Source organism: Saccostrea cucullata, unplaced genomic scaffold (genome assembly GCF_032062105.1).
Source record: "Saccostrea cucullata isolate Sc308-1 unplaced genomic scaffold, CSIRO_AGI_Scuc_v1 ctg1289, whole genome shotgun sequence".
NCBI lineage: Eukaryota > Metazoa > Mollusca > Bivalvia > Ostreida > Ostreidae > Saccostrea > Saccostrea cuccullata.
The window spans coordinates 85,258-102,008 of NW_026928460.1; the positions used below are offsets into that span (position 1 = coordinate 85,258).

Sequence of the window (16,751 nt, forward strand, 5' to 3'; positions counted from 1 at the left end):
TACAAGCAACCATTTCGTAATCGCAGCAAATAAAGGAGCGCGAAACATTCAGTGAACAGTTTGGCCTTCATAAATTGATTAAAAGTTAAAGCATTAAATGCGTGAATAAATTCCAATGTGGGTTTTTCTAACGCTAACAATACTCACTTGTATTCGGCCGAAACTTTATATTTATAACTTCATCTCATTTTAGTTTGGGTGAGATCAAAACAGATGATTAATTCTGGAGAGGAATTTAATCAAATCAATGTTGTACTTTCTCTATCTTTTAGTCAGTGAAATTCCGTAAAAATTCAAGTAAACTACAGAGAATTTGTCTCATTACTGATAATGTGTAAGATAATATAAGTAAGCGTAATTTTTTAGACCCTTGAGTTTTCGGAAGGGAAGTCCATATCTGATGTGCTAACAATGAAAAATGTATTCTTGCAAAGATGTTACATGTATATTATAGCTTATCAATTGAACTTTGGTCAACATGTAAGCTATGACAATTTTTTTTTGTCCTAAAGCTTCACCATATGCTTTGAACATTTAAACACAGAAGTGAACAAGATCCTCTTCTCTCCAGCTGTTTTATCTATATCCCCCCGGGTCTTCTTATTTTAAGATATAAGTTGATAATTGTCAGCAATCTCTATTGCTATTTACCACCTGGTAAAGAAAACACCATGGAAACCCTTTCTTTTTATCTTAACGAGTGTTTTGTTTGGCGCAAAGTCATGGTATCTTTTTAAGAGAGATTCGGTTGATTTCCTAGTTTTCTTTAATTAAGATATTTTTCTAATACGTAACCAATACTGCAATATACAAATAGCAGAGTTTTAAAGAGACTTCATATGAATAAATGAAGAATTTATTTTTCTTTACTATCTTGTTAATTTTAAAGGTTTTTTATACAAAAATTCATAAAATTTAGGCGCGTAGCTGCCTAAAGCATGTACGCAAGTGCGACATTACACATCATTTTCAAAAAAAAAGAAGTATTAAAAGAAAAAAATTATTTAATTTAATGCCTTTTCCTTCAAACTTATGAGTTTAAGGAGATGCAAAAAATGGCATGTTGCGTGTCTGCATTAAATTGCCAAAGTTTACGTCTAATTTTCCTATTCAAATTTTGCATACCAGACATCTTGGTATGAAACGATTCATGTACGACTTACTGATGGATGTAGAGCGTCATCATCCATGAATGAGTATCAGGATGCCTCGACCTTGTTCTCTTGGAATATAAATGTGGATATGACATACTGGGGTTTTCCTTTATAAATTCTTTATCAAGCTTCACTGACACAGACAAATAGCATGAGTGATTGAGAATATGAACTTATTCATTCTCTGTTGAACAATTCTTTTTCTCATTAGTACATGTAGTAATCTCATATTCAATTTATTACTGAATTCTTAAGAATGCAACTTGAAATAAGTCAAAAATGTGATAAAGGAATATGCACGGAAAATTTCTCTATCATCTACATGTATACATAATATAGTTTAAAACCTTGTGAATTTAGAATTTTTTATTTCATTTAGTAAAAATCAAATCCTGCTTTTCATGAACGCACGAGATACACGTTTATTGCCGAGTTTATATTTTTTGAGGGTCGTGTTTGCTCCAATTTTGAGTTGTTTAATGGAATTTTGAGCTGAAATACTATTCGTTATCTACATATTTTTCATTAATAAGTAGTAGTATATCTACCCTAGCTGAAAGTTTCCTACAATGGCATGTGGAATCTTCTGACTGACACAGACAGGAAACCTGCTGGTCTTTTGGCGGCCAATGTTTACTCTTATTTCTTGATTTGTGTTTGAATGAACTTCCGGGTACTGTTCGCGCACTGCGCCATATATCTCATTGCTACATCCATATGCATATGGTAAAATGACGGTAGAAAAATTGAAGTCAAGGCCGTAACTACCATTGAGGCAAGTGAGGCAAATGCCTCACTAAATTTTTAGAGTTTTTTGAAAAGTGAAAAAGTTTTACATTGTACTTATGTGTGTCTTCGTGCTAAATTTATATTTTCAACTTTTACATTGTTTTATTTCCATTTCTGTACATCATTCATCTCACCAGATGCCTCAATTTCATTTAGAGCGCATGTAAAAGAACGAGGGCGCTTTTGATTGGCATTCGGCAGAAATCTGGGCGTAAATGAAAAGTGAAAATTTTGTCGTCATGTCACATAAAATTTTAACATTTTTTTATTTATCGGGTTCCTGTGCAACAGGAAAGGAAAATATTTTCCCGAAATTGAGCTTTGATTTGCTAAAAAATAACTTGAAAATTGGCCAGATCAGACATTTGGTACAAAACGGTACATTTTTAAATACGTTTTTATAAAATTTTCTATCTCTGGGTCTTCTCTCCATGATTTTGAAACGTTATTTGTGTGTATTTTAATTCAAAAAAACGAATACACATTTTTGAAAAATGGAGAGAAGACCCAGAGACTATGAAAAATGAACTTTTCCCCAAAAAATCCAAATGTGTGAATGTGTTGCATCTTTGTCCTTTTTAAATCCTCTGTATAGGTATAGCGGTGATAGCTCAGTAAGTAGGGCTACCTATTCAGTGCGCTCGCAGCGAGAATTTTTTGGTTCGAGCCTGACATGGGGCATTAATTTTTTTTTTCATGCAAACAGCCATTTATTTTGTCAGTTTCGTTTTTTTTTTTTTCTGATGTGTTAAAATTTTAAATTAGATAAATTTTGGTTCAGTTTGGTTCTCGAGCGAAATCTATTCCAATCTTTTATTCTATAGTGTACATGTTCACGTATCATGCATCTATGCATTAAATATTTTAGGTGTTTATTTTTTGTGAAACATTACTATGTTATAGTACCCCCTAGGAAAAACGGACCTAAATGTTACAATCTCACAAGGACTTTCAAACTAAATGAAAAAACCTATGGACGTGTTTGTAAAATCTGACCAGCTATGTTCAGCCAACCAAATCATGGACATTTAAACCATAAATGTTTCGTACAAATGATTCCTGCAGATCACACGCTAAATGCGCCCATCTTCTTTAATTCAAAATGTTTATTATGTAAATCGTTCGATTATTTAACACTCCCTTCTAAGAATTTCACACATATATAGAAACACTTGCCGAATTTGGAATTTTTTATTTCAGTTTTAAATCTGTACTGGGCTTTCATGGATCACTGAAGATGATTGAACGTTGAGGGGTCTTTTTTGTGCCATCACTTACTGTGACATAGGTTCGGATTTTACGGTCTCATCTTTGAAGTTGTCTCTACATCCCGCAGTGGGATTCGAACCCGTGATGTAAGGATCAATTCCTTAGTCTGCGACTTTAGAGCATACGCTCTAACCACTGCGCCATGCGGGCGACAATTCAAAACGTAAAAACTTTTTAAGATTAAATATTTTATTTTCTAATGCCCCGGTTTCAGGACCTCCCTCCCCTTGGAAACCTCAATCACTGGTCATGAGGTACTACCCTTGCCCCGTCTGAGACTAGGAATGCCCAGCACCTTTGCCTCACTAAAAAATTAAGCCTAGTTACGGCCTTGGAAGTAATAATTTTCCTCACCTCAATTGTTAAAAGTTGCCATTAATGTCTTTTTCAAGTAAAGCATCCAAATATAAAACAGATGTGTCAAACTCTGTGGTGTCGTTTACTTCGAGTTCAATGGGATTTTTTTGAAATCAAAATAGGAACGAAAATGAACAGTGTTAATTAATAAAAAGTTGCAGATAACGTTCACCTAAAGCACTGCGGTGTTTACATGTAGTTATCGCATTTTTTGGCTGTAAACGATCAATTTCTGTCAGGACAATGTTCGATATTCAGTCTTATTCAAATGTACATGTACAGGTGTCTATACTGTGCGTTTCCTTTTACAACAACTTTGTGCTGGCTGTTGTATTGGATCATATAGAACTATGAGTTTACCTTATGTTCGCAATTAAACTGTATCATATAGAACTATGAGTTTACTTTGTGTTGGCAATTAAACTGTATCACATATAACTTTGAGTTTTTGAACTACGCACCTGTGTTTTAAAGATACAATAAATACGATCGTGACAAGGAACATACGGCGGGTGTGACAGGCCGGCAGGGGATGCTTACTATTCCATGGCACCTGATCCCATCTCTGATGTTTTAAAGGTCCGTGTTTGCTCTGCTCCTATTTTGTATTGGTTATGGACTTTTGAGGTTGAAAGTTATTCGCTACCTCCATATATTTCATACACTGGGCAGATGATGCCAACGGAAGACACCAGGCCTGGGGGCCATAAAACTTAGACGATCTCACTTTTCATCTCAGTTTCTCTTTCCGCTATTAATTCCTTTGGAAAAAGTGAGACTGAGCTCAAAAGTGAGATCGTCTACGTTTTATGGCCCCCAGGTCACTGGTGTGTGAGACACCAGGTGTGTAAACATATTTGGGAATTTGATCATCAACAGGCATCCATTTTCCTGTGAACCTAACATGCTAGCTGTGGGAAATTAACAGTAACTTCTAGTATGATCCTCTATACTGTTAACACTTATTATTCGCGAGAACTTTATTTTCGCATAATTGTGCACGAAAATGTTCTCTCGAAAATATTAGCTCCTGTATATGAGTATTCATTAGATTATGTGGAATAGTAACCACGATTCGTGAAAATTTTGTCTCGCTAAAAGAGAAATTGTGTCTGTCTCGCGAAAATTTAGTGATCTACAGTATTTTAACAATACCTGGGTGTATTATATTAGGTGTCATCTCGGCGTCTGACCTACCGGTAGTTTAACCAAAGCTGGGTACGTCATGTTAGGCGTCTGGATTACATGTATTTATAACCATACCTGGGTGTGTTATATTGTATGTACGGCTCGGCGTCTGGCCTTTGCTCCACTCACAGTCGGGATCTCCCAGCTCGGCCCCGTTAGTGATTCCATCCCCATCAGAATCCGAGTCACAGACAATCCCGGTCCATGCCTGAAAAAAAAAAATAAAACAAAAATAAGGTCAATTGTGAAGGTAAAGATCTAGGATTCAGAAATTATAGCGTGTTAATTCCGTAATACCTTGTCACAGGTAATGCACAGGTCAAATATGAAAGCATTATCTCTTTTTAATCAAATGTTATAAAGACTGTAGCTCTACGGGTTTGTACTTATAATAAGGGAAGAGAAAAGTAGCAATTGGGACATAAAACTTTACAAAAGCAATATCTCGAATGATGGTCATTGATTAAGTCTATTTTGAGGTTCATCAAAATCAAAAAAAAAAAAATACTGATCATTATGTATCTCAATATAGTCTACTTGCATGCCAAATTATCTCATAATCAGACTAAAACTGTATAAAATGGAGAGACATTTTGAAAGTATTTCACAGCAATTTCTAATTTTAGTGACCATGGCAACACCGTTTAACGAAATTAAAAACTGATAAACAGGATTATGTGTCTTGGTGAAGTCTACTTGTGTGCCAAGTTACATTGAAATCAAACCAAAACTGTAGGTGGAGTAGGATTTAAAAAGTATTTCACAGAAATTTCTGTTTTTAGTAACCATGTACGGCAACTCTGGTCATCGAAATCAAAATCCAATACACAATTTTTTTGTATTTTAGTGTAGTCTATTTGTGTGCCAACATTGAAATCAAATCAAAACTGTAGGAGGAGAAGCATTTTGAAAAGTTATTCACGGACAGATAGACAGACGGACAGACAACGGACGCATTACTATCGCATAATCTCTTCTGGTCTCTGTCCAATAGAGCTAAAAACAACATTTTTTGAAAAGTAGATCACATTTCAAGGTCAACGTCACAAGATGAAAAAAACATATTGTATTTAGAAAGTTCTTATCACAAGCAATACATAGATTTATTATGAATGTACTATGTCTTCTCATTCAAAATTCAGAATTAAGGTTAAAAAATTTGAAAAGCAGGTCAAACTTCAAGGTCAAGATCATGGGGTCAAAATCATTAAGTTTATGATAAGGTCTTGTCATAGACATTACATTGTTAAATATGAAAGCCCTACATGGATCTTTACTCATTCAAAAGTCATGACCAAGACCATGAAAAGTACGTCAAACTTTAAGGTCACGGGGTCAAAAATCAGGGTATATTTAGCAAAGTCATGTCACAGATAAAATACAGCTTTATATGAAGGCCCTATCTCTTCCCATTCAAAAGGATTGGCAAATTTAAAGCATTATTTACTTATTTTAAAAGTATGTCAAAGTTCGAGGTCACACAGTCAAAAATCTCGAATATATTGTTGCTCAGAACTCGAAGTTTCTCCTTCATTGCTGTTAATATCCTAGTGAGAAGTAAAGTAAGATGCTTGGCTGAAGGAGGACAGTATTCAATATCAAAGTCCATAAAACAATACAAAATAGGAGCAGAGCAAACATGGACCTCCAAAACATCAGAGGTGGAATCAGGTGCCATGGAGGAATGAGCATCCCCTGCCGACCGGTCACAACCGCCGTGTGCTCATTGTGCTCATTGTGGAAATAACGGAAAAATCAGTTGTTAATTCAGTGTAAAAATATTGACTAACATTTAGTATGAAAAATGTCAGTCAGCATTTGACTCAATGATAAATTGTATTTCTTGACAAGATCATTGTATAGACCAAAGAACTTATGAAATGATGACTTTAAACGAAAACCGCCCCATCAACCCGTTTGTCAATAATTTACCTCGTTTTAGAAATTGTTCATACGTAGAGCATGCTCTTGCGTATCGAATCTACTGAGATATATACACTCCATTTGCAGGTAATGAAGGTATATTGAAGTAAGGGAAAATGACGATAGAAAAGTTAAAGTCATCACGTTTATCATATAGCTTGGTTGTTAGATTACCATTAACGACTTTTTCAGGTAAAATAGCCACGTATGAAACAGGTGTGTCAGACTCTTTGGTATCTTTCATTTCAAGTTCACCGGGATATATCTTATCGACATAAGAATGGAAATGACCATTGTTAATTGACAATACGTCGCCGATATATCTAAATGTCGAGTTGTAGGCCACAGTAAGTGATTTCTTCTTTTCACACACAAGATTTTGCACACATTTTGCTTGATATAAAAATAAAAATAGGCCTGCTAATTACGTAGCGCAACTGGTACCCATGGGAATTCCAATAGACTGGTGGAATACCTGGTCTCCAAAACAACATAAATATTGTCAATCAGAAACTCAAGCATCTCTTTGATGTCAACCTCAGATTACTTGTTTGTGCAATCAGAATGTGTTTTAACAAAATAATTTTGCAAATGACCAATAACCAGGTAATTAAATGTGCAAATTTCGTTTTTATTGAAAAAGCAGCTGTCAATGATATCAAAAAGTCAGGACTTTAATTTACCGTGGGGAATGGTTGTGTATAAAGTTGAAAAGCAGTAGGATTTAACGCTTTTGATTTTGGTAAAATCTTGTGATTTCATATTGTCCAAAAGTTCTTTGGAATATTGAGTATCCAATTCTGATTCACACCACTTCTTGAATATATATTGTTGCACAGTACTCTTGAAGCTTTTCCTTCACTACTGTCAATATCTTAGTGAGGAGTAACGAAAGTGACTTGGTTGAACATTTGCTGGAACCCGCAATGTATCTTTGTTTGTAAGGATTTTTATGAAGTTTCGGAATCCAATATATATAGGACCGTTCATTTACTGGGACTATTCATCTTTGTTAGTAAGGATTCTTATAACGTTTTGGAATCCAATAAAGATAAAGTATGGTGATTTAATTTCATTTTTTGGTTGTTTGGGATACGTCAACCAAATGCATTACGCATCAACCCAAGTTTTTCTTTACAAAAGTCCATTCCATTTTAACAGAGAGCAACAAATGCTTATAAGAGAATGATATATGAATTTTTAATAGGTTTTTAGGCCTGTGTCTTGTGCGTTAGTCAGTAACCTGCTTCGGCTTAATAAATAGTTCCTAGAATATAAAAGGTGAACGTGACGAACATGTAGTGGTCACTAAATAGGTGGATATAATGAACAGCTAGAATTCAAGCTCAAAAGTACATTAAACAAGACAGAGCAAACAAGGACCTCCAAAAATCAGAGGTGGGATCAGGTGCCGTGGAATAGTGAGCATCTTCTGCCAACCGTCCATAAATCAAACCAGAAGTCCCTGTCGAGACTGTGGCTCTACTGGTTTATACTTAAAAAAAAGGGAAGAGAAAAGTAGCAGTTTGGACTTTAAATTTTAAAACAGCAATAAATAGAGAAATGATTCTTGCCACTTATCAAAATAAAGACCCATGCACAAAATTATGTATCTTAGTATAGTCTACTTGTGTGCCAAGTTATATTGAAATCGGACCAAAACTGTAGGAGGAGTAGCATTTTGAAAGAATTGCATCCATTGTTGTCATCACACCAAGAAATGTCTATTTTTAGTAACCATGGCAACACCATTCATCGAAAGCAAAACCCGATGCAGAGAGTTATGTATTTTAGAGTATTCTACTTGTGTGCCAAGTTATATTGAAATCGGACCAAAACTGTAGGAGGATTAGCATTTTGAAAGAATTTCACAGGAATTTCTATTTTTAGTACATGTAACCACGGCAACACCGTTCATCGAAATCAAAAACTGTTGCACAGAATAATGCATCTTAGTGTAGTCTACTTATGTGCCAAGTCATATTGAAATCGGACCAAAACTTTAGGAGGAGTAGCATTTTGAAAGAATTTCACAGAAATTTCTATTTTTAGTAGCCATGGCAACACCGTTCATCGAAAGCAAAAACCCATGCACAGAATTATGTATCTTAGTGTAGTCTACTTGTGTGCCAAGTTATATTGAAATCGGACCAAAACTGTAGGAGGAATAGCATTTTGAAAGAATATCACAGAAATGTCTATTTTTAGTAACCATTATTCAACACCGTTCATCGAATCAAAGTCCGATGCACAGAATTATGTATCTTAGTGTAGTCTACTTGTGTGCCAAGTTATATTGAAATCGGACCAAAACTGCAGGAGAAGTAGCATTTTGAAAAATTTTTACAGACATCTAGACAGACAGACGGACAAACAGACGGACGGACGACGGACGCATTACTATTGCATAAGCTGTTCTGGTCTCTGACCAGTAGAGCTAACAAAAACGAGTTGTGGTTGGGGCAGAAATCAAATGCTCAGGAAAAGTAGGCATCCCCTTGTCGGCCGATAATTTCCCGATCATGACAATGAGCACAAGGCGGTTGTGATCGGTCAGCAGGGGATGCTCACTCCTCCATGGCACCTGATCCCACCTTTGATGTTTTGGAGGTCTGAGTTTGTTCTGCTCCTATTTTGTATTGTTTTCTGGACTTTGATATTGAATACTGCTGGCTGTCTCCACATACTTCTCATAAGTTAGTCAATATATGACCCAACATAAGGTGATTTTCTCAAACAGGTTTAGTACCAACACCGCAGATTTACGAAAATTTGACAAAAAGAGTTTGTCATATCTTCTAATCCGGGAAAATTAATCTTTAACAATCTTTCAAAAGTATGTCTTTTGGAATCTTTTTTTTCTGAAATGTAGTCTAACGAAGAAGACAGTGAATTTAAAAATGTGTTGCATTTCTTTTAAACGTTATTTTTTTCTCGTGAGAACTCAGATCTTAGATCAAGGATTTCTTCTTAATAATTTGCCGTATGTAAACAATCTTTTTACGATCACTCTTGCGGCCCTTACGGAATGTCCTGATACCAGTCATATTGCATATATAAACATGACCCCGGACAACCTTTATATAAATCTGCACTTGATGAGGCGCGTGATATTATCTGAAGTAACTGCAATCTGACGAAGATGTGAGCATAGAGTAACACAGTGTTACGTCAGTTGGATAATCCGACTTAATCACATAATACTGTATGATATGAGATTCAACACAAACGTAGAAAAAATTAACGACAATATCAAATTCCCAAGCACCATTTAACGTTGGGATTTCTTTCAGAGTGTTTGATTGTTTTCTAACTATTGCTTGCTTGAGTTTTAGATGCCGGGAAAGAGCTTCTTAACCTTCGGTCGAAAGTTTTTTTTTCTGTATTTCCCTGTATCATGGGGAGGGGCAATAAAATAGCACAGATGGAGAAACCTGCAGTATGTTCTCAATTTTTAGCATATTTTACCAACACTTGTTCTTTGTTTTCATACTGGCAAGCTGTTGTTAAGACATTTTTATTCGTATAAATTTTATCGTCTTTATCTTATTCAGAATGCAATATAATGTTTTGCCTTTAGTAACTGAGGCAATAAAATTCTGGGAGATCTTTCACCACATGGGCTGTGAAACAATTGATTGTATTCCTATGTGAAGGAAATGCAATAAAATGCTCAAATATTATTCTAAATTCCTTCAGAATCAGATGTCAGTGAATGGTATTCGAATTCCACTCCTTGTTTTCAACAAACCAAATTTTGAAATCAAAACACTTAATACTTAAAATTAATATTTGACTCATGCATATGATTAGGAAAAAATATTGAAAAAAAAGAAATAATGAACAAATATTGAGATTCAATAAGTAGAAATGCCACATGTACATAGGTCACTTTTAAGATAAGATTTAAAGTTTAAATTAATTGCATCCCGAAGCTGAGCATGGGGAAGAGTGCACATGTCATTACTTAAAATGGAGGTCATATATCAACACATGAAAGCTTGGATATAATATTCTTAATAAAGACTACTTTCGTGTATTCCTTCGACTCAAACTGATTCCATCAAATTATCAGACCATCGACCAAAAATGTTTTATCAGTTTTCTGTCCTTTTTGAAACATCCTACTGGTCTATACTTTAAGATTACAATTTTAAGTAATATAACATAACACTTGATCCCTGCACCTTTGATGTTTTGAAGGTCCATGTTTGCTCTGTACCTATTTAGTATTGTTTTATGGACTTTTGAGCTTGAATACTGTACGTTATCTCTTTCAAGAAAACATCTACTAATATAGAAATGTGATATAATGCCTTTATGATAAATAATCCATAGAACAAGAACAATACAAAATAGGAGCAGAGCAAACACGGACCACCAAAACAACAGAAGTGGGATCAGGATCCATGGAGGAGTGAGCATCCCCTGCCCAACGATCACACCTGCCGTGTGCTCCTTGTCAAGATCGGGAAATAACGGAAAATTAAATTCAGTAAAAATATGGACTAACAAATAATCATTAGTATGAAAAACGTCAGTCAGCATTTGACTCAATGATACATTGTATTTGCTGACAAGGTCATTGTATCGACCCTAGAACTTACAAAATGACAACTTTAAAGGAGACTGCTGAAATTCTTGTTTCATCAACTTGTTTGTCGATAATTTAACTCGTTGTAGAAATTGTTCATTCATAGAGAATGCTCTTGCGTATCAAATCAACTGAAATATATATGATCCGTATGCAGGTGATGAAGGTATATTGCTGCATAAGTAAAGGAAGTTGACGATTGAAAAGTTAAAGTCATCAAACTTTATCATAGAGCTTGGTTGTAAAATTACCATTACCATGAAAGATTTCTCCAAGAATCATAAATTTGATATTTGAATGAGACCTTTAAAAATGTCTTACAATAAAAGAAACATTTATTTCTGATTTATTGTCTTATTTTGATTTCATTTGATAATAAAGCAATGACTAATAATATTTACCTTTAAATTAACTCATTCTCTTAATTAAGATTTTAAACACAAATTCTAAAACAATTCTCACTTTTCCATTCTCAGCAAACATTTTGCCGAATGGGTTCCTCTGCCCTCCGCCCTCGGTCTTAATGTGCCCCACTCCTCGCCATAACTTGTCTTTACTACAGGGGTCCGGAACTTTGTCACCGTTTGGAATTTCTATCACGTACTCAGAGAAACCATGGACTCGGGCTATGACTAGTGTTAACGCGGTAACTAGGGTGAGGGCGGCAAAGCTGAAAAAACACGTGACACTTAAAACGTGATATATCTATCTATAAAGAGCTTGTTGAACTTTTATCACAAATTATCATATTAATACAAAAGGAAAAATTGAAGAAAAAAAAATCGTTAAATGCAGAAAATAATATTTCTTTTTACAGAAAAACATTCCTAATCCAGACCATCTGGTTCTAAAGAAATTGGCCTGGTTAAATAACATTGCGAATAAGACAACATTTTAAACAAGTGAATTTACTGTCAAAGACTAAAAAAACTTTTATATTTCCTAATAGACAAGATTTCGGATTATAAAACATCAGGATTAGACAGGCTTCATTGTATAGAATCATGTATTTTGCTCTGGATTGAGGAGAGGTGTCCTGTCAACTTCGTCTTTAGATTTATTATGAATACATACCCTTGTTTATTTTTTCAAAATTCACCAGGAAAAGAACACATGCAAAAACACACAGTAGCACATTGAAAGACAATGAAAAAGTGAATTAAAGGCAATGGATTCTTAGATTAATTCTTACGACTAAAAAATAATTTGTACAACTCTCTTTAAAAAGTATTTTGTTACATATGTCCTGGCCTATATAAATGATTGTAAAACATGTGTGAGGAGTTCCCAAATAATACATAAATAACAAAATGTCGGAAACCGAGGAAGAACCCAGGCATACACCATACGTTCCGGGGCCAATAATCGAATATTACCGGTCATATTTCACAGGCGATAAAAATGTCGGAAGATGTAAATTTCTGCTTAATCAAGATTATTCTTGGAAATAGTCATCTGGCTATATTAAACTTTGTACATAAATTAATTTAATAAGTTATTTCCTTGGAATTCAAACCAATGTGACCAGTAAAATGGATCATTCAATTATATTCTTAAATCGTGATTATATCTACTTTTTACGCCTTTAGACTTGGTAATGAAACATATGGAGATAACGAACAAAATTCAAGATAAAAAAAATCATAAAACAACACAAAATAGAAGCAGAGCAAACACGGACCTCCAAAACTTCAGAGGTGGGATCAGGTGCCATGTAGGAGTGAGCATTCCCTGTCGAACGGTCACATCCGCCGTGTGTTCCTTGTCATGATCGGGAAATAACTGAGAAATCCGTCGTCGATTCATTTTGTACATAATGGACTATAAATTAGTGTGAAAAATGTCAGTCAGCATTTGACTCAATGATAAAAATTGTATTTGCTGTCAAGGTCAGTGTATCGACCATAGAACTTACGAAATGATGACTTTTAACGAAACTGCTGAAATTCTTGTTTCATCAACTTGTTTGTCAATAATTTAACTCGTTGTACAAATTATTCATACCTGCTCATATGCTCTTGCGTATCTAATTAACTGAGATATGTAAACTCCGTATGCAGGTGATGAGGGTATATTGCTTTGTAAGTAAGAGAAGTTGACGAGAGAAAAGTTCAAGTCATTACATTTATCATAGAGCTTAGTTGTTAGATTACTATTGACGTCTTTTTCAAGTAAAATATCTAAATAGAAACAGATGTGTCAGACTCTGTGGCATCTTTTATCCTTTTATCTCAAGCTCACCAGGATATATCGTATCGTCATAAGAATGGAAATTTCCATTGTTAATTGACAGTACATCGTCGATATATCTAAATGTCGAGTTGAAGGCCACAGCAAGTGTTTTAATTTTTTCACGCAAAATATTTTGCACAAATTCTGCTTCATATGAATACAAAAATAGGTCTACTAATAACAGGGCACAATTTGTACTCGTGGGAATTTTAATACTTTGTTGGACGAACTGGTCTCCAAAAACAACATAGATATTGTTAATCTGAAACTCAATCATATTTTTAATGGCAATTTCAGAGTACTTGTGTGTACATTAAGAATGCTTTTTAACAAAATAATTTAGCAAATGATCAATGACAAGGTAAGTTTATACAAAAAGAAGCAGCTGTAAAAAAAAAATGGATTTGATGCGTAATCTGTCTCGGGGAATGGTTGTGTATAAAGTTGAAAAATCGTAAGTTTTTAAACTGTTGATTTTGGTTACATCACGTAATTTTAAATTGTCTAAACGCTCCTTGGAATTAAGTATCCACATCTGATTTACACCACTTTTTGGATATTTTGTTGCACAGTACTCTTGAAGTTCCTCCTTCACTACTGTCAATATCTTAGTGAAGAGTAAAGGAAAAGGCTTGGTTGAACATTTACTGGAACCCGCAATGTATCTTTGTTTGTAAGGATTCTTATGAGGTTACAAATATCACTCTATAAATTGACATTAGGCAACATATTTTATTTTTCCTTATTTTTTTTTTAATTCAAAATTACAATTTATCATTTGTATTTTTTTATGCAGTTAGGTATGTGAGAGGAGTGTAAGATGTGAAATTAAGTATTAACCAATGACAAGATACAGAAGGTTTTACCGTTAAAGGTGTTTAACTCTTAACAGTTTTCATTTTAATTTTACATTTGCCTTTTACTGAAAATTTGCACCATAATTTAGAAATCCATATTGATCTATCTTAAATAGTAAAACAAACAAATATATCATTGTTTTAATCAAATTCACATCTCTCTCTGTGTGTCTCTCTCTGTCCCTCTTTCTCTCTCTCTCTTTCTCTCTCCATAGGCAATAGGCATTGAAATTTGGTCTTACCTTGTTTTGTTGGTTTAGCCCCCTCCACTTTAAATTAGCCCCCCCCCCCCACCCACCCAACACTTTCAATTTGCTTCCGACGACTATGCCATCTCTCTCTCTCTCTCTCAATTGTTCGCTATTTTACATATTATAGGAAAGATAAATTGATGAGAAGGAAAACTCTTTTTAAAATGTTCTAGGCGATGTTGCAGTTAACCTCGTTGAATTTTTTTTAAATAATGTCAGATCCTATGACAATGGAATGAGTAGAGTAATGATGGAAATCGGGCATGGCGCCAGGTGGTTTCAGAAGTACTTGGACGAACAAGAAAATTAACAGCCCAGTAAATGTATGACAGTTTATATGGCTTGTATCAGATGCCTGGAGGAAAATGCACCTAAATCATACAATATTCCGGAAAAAAATGATGGGCAAATTTAAAGATTAACCACACACATATTGCAATGACTGTGCTTTTAAAAACATTTTGACGTCATGCACTTTAAAATGAAGATGAACTTTGGAGACCCGGGGTTTGGTTAATTACGTAGAGATATCACGCACGTGCAAAATGATGCAGCTCTCCTTCTGTCAGTGTTTTAAGTGCACATTTTTTATATTCATTTATTGATTCCATTTTGTTCACGAATCTTTCAATCGAGGCACTTGTTATTAAAACATCAAGAAGTTGGAAAAAGTTTTAAATATTGAATTTAAAGTCGACAACTTTTAAAGTTGTCATGGAGCATAACAAAGAAAACACAACAAAGAAAAGTGTTTTTGGAAGAATTAAAGACAGGGAGCACACGGCGGGTGTGACTGGTCGGCAGGGGATGCTCACTTCTCCATGACACCTGATCCCACCTCTGATGTTTTTGGAGAACCGTGTTTGCTCTGCTCCTGATTCACTCTAAAAAAGTTTTACTTGTTGTTTTTAAAATAAGATATTGGATTAAGAAAAACTAGTAATTATTAGTAATCCATTTAGTCAGAATAGCAAGTAAATGACTATCATAGTTAGTAATTGTAAACAGGATTAGTAATAAGGATGAAGTCATTTACTTATAAAATGATTTACTAAGTATCAATAGAATTACTTAAATTATAGGAATTGTATTACTTTAAGTTAGTATATGAACTACTCATTTTTGTTAAATTATTATTACTTAATTTAGAGAACACATGCTTTCTATTTACTATTTTTTTTTTTGAATTATTACTAAGTAAATGTAATTCTGATTTTATTACTCAAAAAAATACTAAGTAAATGAAATACTTATCACATTTACTATAATCGACATTATTTACTAGAAACACTGCAAGGTACCGAACCTCTGACATGTGAGTACTACTCACAGATTTCTTTATCAGAGTTCCCTGTTTGGGCCCTCTGAATAGTTTAATAGAAGAAATCTACTTGTGATGGAAATAATTATACTTTCTATTTCTTTTGCCAATTTCTTTGTAATTGTTTTATTATATATAACAATAAAACATATGATTCCAACTTCGAAAGCTTTAAAAATTGAATAAATTGTATCTTTTTAAGGACCATTTTAAAAATGGTTAAACATTTCAAGTACTTAATATCGCATTTTTATTAGTATGACCTTTTTTTCACATGAAGGTATATTTAGAAGAAAGAGAACTCCTCCTCACAGACAATTAGTGATTAGACTACCATATTTAAGTAATTACTGATCTGAATTCTCCTTGATTTAGTAAATAAATTTTTGTTTTAAGTAAATCAATTTAATACAATTCAAACAAGATGTGTTTGTGAATCTTTGTTTGTAAGGACCTATGCCCCTGTATGGCAACATAGCAAAGGTTAAACTTTTCTTATATGCAAATTTAAATTATTGGGATTTCTTGATATCTCCAAGGTCAAAATGTCAAGGTTTTTGGTATCTAATGAAAGGTCTTGCCACAAAAAATACATATGTGAAATATGGAAACATTTGCCTCAACCCTTCAGAAGTTATGGTCAAGGTTACCAATTTTGAAATGTAGGTCAAACTCCAAGGTCAAGGACAAAGGGACAGATTTGGTGGTACCCAAAAAAAGGTCTTGTCACAAGGATGAAATGTGTAAAGGATGATGCACTAACCCTAATCCTTTTAAAGTTAGTCAAGGTTTGCTTTTTAAAGTGGGTCAAACTCC

General features: G+C 34.2%; 1 protein-coding gene across 1 annotated transcript in view; it reads right to left on the reverse strand.

Annotated features, from left to right (window-relative positions):
* LOC134277665 (tyramine beta-hydroxylase-like) overlaps positions 1 to 16,751 on the reverse strand; it is a 30,365-nt gene that overhangs the window by 10,996 nt on the left and 2,618 nt on the right. The window contains exons 2-3 of the mRNA XM_062759987.1: positions 11,737 to 11,944; positions 4,833 to 4,965 (exon numbers count right to left, since the gene is read on the reverse strand). Of these exons, the coding sequence (XP_062615971.1) occupies positions 4,833 to 4,965; positions 11,737 to 11,944 (341 nt within the window). The remainder of the gene's footprint in view (positions 1 to 4,832; positions 4,966 to 11,736; positions 11,945 to 16,751) is intronic.